The sequence below is a fragment of the Chiloscyllium plagiosum genome, unplaced genomic scaffold, assembly GCF_037043375.1.
Source record: "Chiloscyllium plagiosum isolate Xiang-an unplaced genomic scaffold, Cpla_swu_hap1 HiC_scaffold_22, whole genome shotgun sequence".
Taxonomy (NCBI): Eukaryota; Metazoa; Chordata; class Chondrichthyes; order Orectolobiformes; family Hemiscylliidae; genus Chiloscyllium; species Chiloscyllium plagiosum.
This window is the reverse complement of record NW_028270160.1, coordinates 19038680-19047195: the sequence shown is the minus strand read 5'-3', so window position 1 is coordinate 19047195 and position 8516 is coordinate 19038680. Positions and strand designations below refer to the sequence as shown.

General features: G+C 41.0%; 1 protein-coding gene across 1 annotated transcript; it reads right to left on the bottom strand.

Annotated features, from left to right (window-relative positions):
- Nucleotides 1-325: 325 nt before the first annotated feature.
- LOC148145946 (putative G protein-coupled receptor 139) lies at nucleotides 326-6520 on the bottom strand. The gene is made up of 2 exons (XM_087999188.1): nucleotides 6448-6520; nucleotides 326-1239 (listed from the first exon to the last, which is right to left on the bottom strand). Exons 1-2 carry the CDS (start codon nucleotides 6518-6520, stop codon nucleotides 326-328), a joined length of 987 nt encoding a protein of 328 aa, XP_087855314.1.
- Nucleotides 6521-8516: the final 1996 nt, after the last annotated feature.

The window sequence follows — 8516 nt, the reverse complement described above, 5'->3', positions numbered from 1 at the left end:
TTCTTTCACATAAAAGAACTTCTGCTTCATTGATAAAACTAAATCTGCTGCTAAAACCCCTTGTGATTCACTGAAATAAAAATAAATCAACAAAATATGGTCCATCAAGCCAGATTTCAGTTGGGATTTGACTTGTGCAGTAATAACATCAGCTGGGGTCAGAAGAATATGTATAAGAGCTTACATCAGTTGTGTAAAAGTTCATTTTAAGTTTTGTTTTAATCTTTAAATGTAGAAGATCAACAAACTTATTTACAGAGCACAGTGCAGTGTGAAACAAATGAGGTAAAATCAATTTATAAATTTCATTACATTAACCTTTGCTTCAGCTTTTCCTATACTTAATTAATTTAAAGATTGGAGTAATCAGGTATTTAAGTGCATCCCTCACTTCTTTTCTGAATTTATTCTGAGTTACTGCATAAATGCTAGTATTTGTACAGGAGCTCAAAAGCTGAAGCATTGATCCAGCTTGTTGGGCCTTAAATAAAGGATCATTTAAACTCGTGTGATAAAAAGCATTTGTGATTCGCACATATAAGAAATAAATAATGTAAGTTGTCCATAACAGTATAAAGCTGCCAGAGATGCTAAAAAGTAAAATAATTGATTTTTTACGATTTGCTATCTCGGGATCATTGTAATTCTCACCATGGTGGCTGCTCCTGAGGCTCCTGCGAGCTTTGCTTGCCACTAAAATATTCTTCACAGTCAGAATATTGAACAGTAGAATTAAACCAAATGGGAGCAATGGGGTGAAAATACGATGGAGCCAAGCGAATACTGCCCACATTTCTGAGCCATAAAATGTTTGTGTCAGGATACAATCCCACTGTACATTATTAATTATATGTTGCAGTCCAAATGCAAAGTACCATGGAATACATTTTAAACAGAATTTTACACATACAACTGTGGTAACAATGGCTGCTGTCTTGCTGGTAGAATATTTTCTTTTTATCTGCTGGCAACAAATGGCAATGAAGCGATCAAAGGTAAAGGCCACTGTTAGCCATACTGCACAATCTTGACTCGAACCATAAACAACAACAATGAGACGACATATTGGTGTTCTGTCAAAGACAGAACCTCGAAAATAATAATAGACAATCTTATAAAATATTACATTTGTGATAATGACCATCAGATCTCCTACTGCCATTGACACCAGGTAATAAGTGATGCACTTGGATAGGTCACATTTTCCACGGGACAGGATTACAATTGCCAACAAGTTAACTGCAAAACAAGAAATAAAATGCACAAATTACTGATAAAGTTCTTAGCAAAAGAATCAATTTTGATTAAACTTGCAGTTATTTCCTGTTGATTGGTAATATAGTGTAGAGGCACAGGAGGAAGAGAATGTATAGTCCATATGCATAATACAGCAGTATATCTGGAAAAGAATTATGATTAGAGGATCAAAGTTAGTGAGATATGGAAGAGTCATTGTATAATTTATGGCACAGAGATGAGCTATTTCATTTATTAAGTTGTATGAGGTTTTAATGGCGCAATTCAGTCAGTACTCTTCCATCCACTTTGTCAACATAGCCCTACAAGCTTCTGTTTCCTTCAAGTTCCCATGAAGTTTTCTTTTTGAACTATTTAACATTTCCACATCCACAAGTGGAAGGAGTTGGTGTAATGCGTCCACAGATCAAGGATCATTTTGGGACTTCAGATTAAAAGTGATGGAGGCCAGAAAGGCATTGTGGAGTTAAATTGCAGGAGAGGGTTCAGGAGAGTCAGAGCCAAAGGTCAGGGTGTTTTTCAGCATTCCAATGCTGAGTCTAATGTCAAATGCCCTGCCAACCTGTGAAAGATCCCGGGATACCATGACGGAATACACAAGGATGTACTGTGAAGCCTTCCAATGGCACAAAAATATCCCATTTAATCCCTAGGAGTCAAATAAATGGTACAGTCCAGGATACTGAGTGTCAATGGGTTAATTCATCGTCTTATTCATACACAATGGTGAAAGTTGGGAATCCTGTGTAGGCACTTTCTGTACAGTGCCTCCTCCCTTCCTCAAACTTTATTGGTGTAGGTTTTGTCACCTTGGGTGATTGATGCAGGGCCTCTTTTACAATAACGGAATATAAGGAAATAGCAAATGTGTTGGACAGATATTTTGTGCCAGAGCTCACTTTAGAATACTTTTTGAAAAATTTCCCAAAGATGCTTGAAAATTATTAGATGAATGACAGGGCGAAGCTTAAAACAATCACCATTACTAGGAAATGTGCTGGAAAAACCATTAACCCTAAAGGTCAAAATAAACCCACAGGATCAGGTTGCCTCTGACCTTGGATCATAAAAGGTGTGGCTGCAGATATTGTAAACTATTGATTATAATCTTCCAAAATTCCACAGGTTCTAGAAGGGTCCTAGCTGATTGGAAAATTGCCAGTGTAACTCCTTTATTCAAGGAAGGTGAGAGACAGATGTAGAAAACTATGGGAACATTGATATACAGATGGATGTTGGGGTCCGGGTCCATAGCTCCCTGAGACTGACAACACAAGTGGGTAAGGTGGTAAAGAAAGCATGCTTGCCTTTATTGGTCAGTGCATTGAGTATAAAATCTGGCAAGTCATGTGGTAGCTGTATAAGGCTTTAATTGGCCACATTTGAAGTATTGTCTGCAGTTCAGGATGCCACGCTCTAGAAATGATGTAGAGGCTTTGGAGAGGGTGTAAAAGAGGCTTGCCAGGATGTTGCTTGGATTGGAGTGTATTAACTATAAGGAGAGGTTGGAAAAACTTGGATTGTTTTTGCTAGAGCACCAGAGGTTGGCAGGGGGCATGGCAGTGGGAGGTGAGTCACAAACTGGTACAAATATATAACATCATGAAAGGCATGGATAGGTTGGATAGTCCGAGTGGGAATGTCAAATACTAAGGGACACAGGTTTAAGATGAGAGGGGAAAGATTTAAGGGAGATGTGCGAGGAAAACCTTTTACACAGAGGGTGGTAGGTGCCCAGAATGCACTGCCAGGGGACGTGGTAGAAGCAGATATGTGAGTAAAATTTTAAGGGGTTTTAGACAGATACATAAACAAACAGAATAGAGGGATTTGGACCATGTGGAGGCAGATGGTCTTAGTTTAGAATGGTATCATGGTTGGCACAGACACAGTGGGCTGAAGGGCCTGTTCCTGTGCTGTAATGTTCTATTTTCTTTGGGACAGTTATCCTCACATCTGTCATATGGAAATTGCTGGTATTTGGGAGACTTGCATGAGATGTCAAGTGTGAGCTTACTTGAAATGAAGATCAACAAGTTGCAATTTTCAACTAGACTGCGGGCTTTTGTGATGGAATTCTCTCTAGTGAATGGCAAAAGGCCTATTAAAAGCGATTGTCCCTCTTTAGAACACCCTCATTATTACTTAATCTCACCTCATTGATAACATTCTCCCATTCTACCGGCTAGAAACTAGATGCTGGGAATTCCTGACAGAAAGTTCAGAGAGGCTACCTGGAGGTTCCAGTCCTAAGGACCTCCATCTTGGACACCCCACACCAATGTCTCAGAACATGCTCTATGGGCAGTGGTCACATGGATCCCACATTCCTGCTTTTCCCCATAACCCTTGATTCCCTTAATGTTTTAAAAATATCCCTCAGCCTTGAATATACCTAATGAGTCAACCTCAAAAGCCCTGTGCAGTAAAGAATTCCACAGATTCACTACCCACCTGAGAGAAGAAATATCTCCTAACCTCTGTTAAATGTGTGACCTCTTACCCTGAGATTATGCTCTCTAATCCTGGAATCTCCCACCAGAGGAAAGAAACTGTCAGTCACACTCTCCTGTCCCTGACCACTGACCATATTAGAAAACCCTATCTTAAGAGCTGTGATTGCTTCCTGGTATAAAAAATCCCCTTCCCTGATGCATCACAGTGTCTGTAATTCACCTTCCAGTTCATAAACTCTGAGCTAATGCTGCTCGAACTTTATTCACTCACCACAGATATGTTTGCCATGGAGCACAAAAGGTTCTTGGAGCTCCAACATATTGCAGCTTTCACACTCTAATTGTACTGCCATTCTTAATGAGCTTTCAATTAATTATTCATATTATTTAGTTATTTGTGTTGCTTTTTATGTTTATACTTACTTTACCACCAATGTGAATATCATCTTCAAACCTGAGAATAGAATCGACTTTAACCAATTAATGGATATTCACCAAAGCTCCCTCCTTCTCCTGTAGTGCAACTAGAACCAATTCCTACCAATTAGCTCTCTACTTTGTGCTGACATCACTTTTACCAGCATTTGGAATTTTGGGATGGTTGGGGTAAAACCGATATCGTTTTGTAGTTGCTGTTGGCTCTTTCTGTTGCTCAGTGTTTTTCCTGAGGTTTTCTCTCTGCTCACACTCTCATATTGTTTTTTTAGATTACTTACAGTGTGGAAACAGGCCCTTTGGCCCAACAAGTCCACACCGACCCTCCAAAGAGCAACCTACTCAGACCCATTCCCCTACATTTACTCCTTCACCTAACACTATGGACAATTTTAGCATGGCTAATTCATCCAATCTGCACATTTGTGGACTGTGGGAGGAAACCGGAGCGCCCGGAGGAAACCCACACAGACACGGGGAGAATGTGCAAACTCCACACAGACAGTTGCCTGAGGCGGGAATTGAACCCAGGTCTCTGGCGCTGTGAAGCAGCGGTGCCATCCATAAATACAGCAGTGCTCAACACAGCATTTTAACATGCTGCAGCGTTTGAGTTGATCGGCAGAAATGGCAGCAGTGGGATATCTGATCATCTGATATCTGCCCTCTCTCTCTTGCAGTGATTCATCTGGTACCCATTCCCTCTCTCTCTTTCAGGCTACGTTTCAAGGCTGTTCCTTTGTTTCCTTAACATTTACTCACTTCGAGCTACCTGTATGCTCACAGCATTCTGGCCTGGCATCTCCTTCTGCTGGATCTTTAAGGATTACAGTACTTCTATCTTGCCTTGCTTTCAATCTGAACATGTCCTGGTTGTTAGCAGTGATAGGTCATTGGGGTGGACAGGTTTCTTTGTTGCACCATGAGATGTAACACTCACATCTGCACCATGTGCCAGCAGTATATACAGCAAACACACCAACTGAGCATCAACTGAAAGGTCAGGTCTCATAGTCTAAGGGAAGTAGTTCTCAGTCAAGTCAAGGTAGACACCCTCCCCTCAGTGGGTCCCAGCACAGTCAGTCAAGAGCAGCCTCCAATATCAATCCAGGGGCTTGGGCACAGTCAGTCAGCCCTGAGGCAGTCAGGCTCCTCTCCCGTAGGGGGTCAGGAGCCAAATCTTGGGCAACCCACCACCTGTCTGCCCTATTAGTGCTGTTGTGGGCTGTGCTCACTGAGAATGGGACAAAGGGAGGGATCAAATTAGATGAAATTTGGTGACACTGATATTAGTGTTGGTGGAGGCCAGGCGGAGGAAAAATAAAGTAGTGAGGTGCCCTGATTGAATGAATGTGCAGTGCAGAGACCATGCAGGGTTCATGGTGTATGGGATTCAGGTGGATGAGAGAGAAAGAGGAAATATGTTGCTGTCAACAGTGAGAGTGGTAAAGTTTGAGCCTTGGTTTAGGGGGGGGGGGGGAGTGGGTGCAGTAGCAGAGATGGACAGGATGTGATGTAGCAGAGAGAAGATGGTGGCACTTACATTGGCATTGCATAGAAGAACATTGAACTTCATTCTACACTGATGGATAATTACTCCAGACAGCTGAGACTGCACTGACCTGGGTAGTAAACTTGGAGCAGTTTGGCAGGATCTGGTGTTGTGACCACCTCTGCTGGTACTGGGGGATGAGGACAGCCTCCTTTGCACCACACCATCTAACAGGACCTCCAGATCCTTGTCTACAAAGTGTCCAATTTCCCCTTGTCTGGCATTCCTAGGCAAATGTCACCAACCACGCCGGGCAGCTCCACATTGACAGTGTCTGTCCAGGTGTCAAAGATGGTGCTCATGCCAGGGACCCTGGAATAGCTCAGGCTATCTTAGCACAAGCAAACACCTCATGTGTGAGAATTGGGCTAGCATCAGATGAGAGAATGACGCAAGATAGTGCAAGAAAAGCTGCTAAGCCCCACAGTGAGAACCTTTTCATGGAACTGAACAAAAATGTCACTTAACCAAAAGAAGAGAAGGTTCAGCTCAATGAGCCAAATCACTCCTTACATTTTTGGTTGCTCTGTATTTTCTTCTTTGCCAACTGACATTGATTTTTTTCATCTTCTGTGAAATTCCAGAATCTTAACAATGTTAATTCTACAAAATTCTTATGTCTCATTATATTGACATAAGGTGCAGTATTTCTGCATTAAAACCATGTCCATCACATCAAGATAGCACACACACAACAGCAGTACTCTAATCACATGTTCACATAACATTAGTGTTCTAATGACTTGCCTGGAATACCAAAAGCAGAAAGAACAGGGTAGTAAATGAGGTCCAAAGGATGAATGAGTTCTTGGCGATGCATCTTGGATGAACAATAATTATAGCTCCACCTGACTGGACATAATACTCAGAAATTTAACAACTCTATTTTTATTCAGTTAAAACCTCCAGTGAGATCATTAGGCTGCCACATCACTTAATTTAGTTACAGATAATTGAACAAATTAAAAACAGGTTTTGTTTGAGTTAAATGAAATGGGTATTTTAAAACCTTAATTCCAAACCATCCAAGTTACTAAATGTTGTTCCCAATGTGTTTTCTTTAGTAAAAGAATAAAGAAATGTAATACTTTTAGACAACCTGGTTTAATATTCAGTTCTTTTTTGACATGTAAATGTAAGAGTGGAATATTCCACATTCAAGTCCCTAGTTTTAGCTGAAATCCAATCCTGATTTAGACATACGAAACGCTACTTTCAATATTCATTTGTTTCAATAACAGGACCCTTTCAGAATCAGATTTTTGTAGATTCAGCTCTCATTCTGATGTTTGTAAAGTGGCATTGCACTGAGGGAACACTATGCTTTCAGAAGAGCAGTACTGAGGGTGCCTTTCGCTGTTGGTGGGTCAATACTGAGTGAGCACTGCACTGCTGGAGTGCTATAGAAGCACAAACCTGAGAGGGAGAGGCATTTTCAGATCATCAGTATTAAGGGAGTGCTGCACTCGTAAAGCATTCAATGTGTCAGTACAGAGGGTATGCTATACTACAGGAACATCAGCTCTGTCAAAGTGCTGCACTGTTATTGGGTTAGTAATGAGGGAGTTCTGCACTGTTGAAGAACGAACACTGAGAGTGTGCTGCACTTTTAGAGGGACAGGTACACAGGCATTGCTGCATTGCTGGATAGTCTGTTTTGTGATGGGGGTGATTATTGGTCTGGAGGAATATTAGACTGTTGGAGAGCCAGTACCTGGAAATGTTTACTTTGTTAGACAGGCAATGTGAAGGGAGTATCACAGTATCTGAAGGGCAACACTGAGGGAGAACTTCACTACAAGTGAGGCAGCATTGAAAGAGAAAAAATAAAGTCACTATCGTCCCACTCTCTCATTAAAGGGAGATGACTGGCAGTGGTTTAAGCTGAGGGTTGCCATACCTCAATTGAGGGTTACCTTCATGGTAACTTCAGCCAGTGCAGGAACTGAACCTATACTTTGGTATTATCCTGCATTGTAAACTGCAACAGTGACATCCTGCTAACTGAGCCCCACTACTCTGCTGGAAATAATGAAGTATTTTCCTGAACGGGGGCATTACTGAGGAAGGATTGTATGATCAAAAGGTAAGTACAGAGATGGTGCTGCACTGTTGAACGGTTAGTGTTGAGGAAGTGCTACAAAATTGGAATGTCATGGCTGTAAGGACCATATCATTTTATTTTTATGTTTTTTTTAATTGTGTACTTAAATGAAAAACAAACTTTTAAAATCATTGTTTTGAAGGGATGGTTGCATTTTTTGAAAAGACAGTTGCATGTTTTGAAAAGTAACCTGACATCCATGGTAAGCATCATGAATAGCTGTTTGAAAAAACAGAAATTGAAGAGCTCGCAGGTGAATAGGAGCTGTGGGATTCTGTACAGATGCAGCTGGGTGGCAACAAGAAGTTGGTCTATGGACTAGTAAACAGTTGTCAATAATAATGACCTTTTGCCTCTCTACAGCTTTGTGATTTGTTATCAGTTAACTGAACAGCTTGAAACTTGAAACAAGTTACAGAGAAGTGTTGATTTGTGCCTCTTGAAAACCAGTAGAAGCATACGAAAAAGGAAAGCAAGGAAGAAGCTTTCAGTTTAACAAGAAAGACTTCAACTGAACATGGTGGCAAGATCCACTGAATTGTCTTTCCAGGTTCTCCCCAGTCCATGTTATTCTTCCCTGTCTTCCCTATCTGCATATGTGTAAAGAGACGATTACAGGGGGATTAGAGATTTAATTAGTAATGTCATATGCTAACAGTACATAAACATTTACCTGCATCGTGGTCTAATGACTCGTTATAAGTAGTGAATC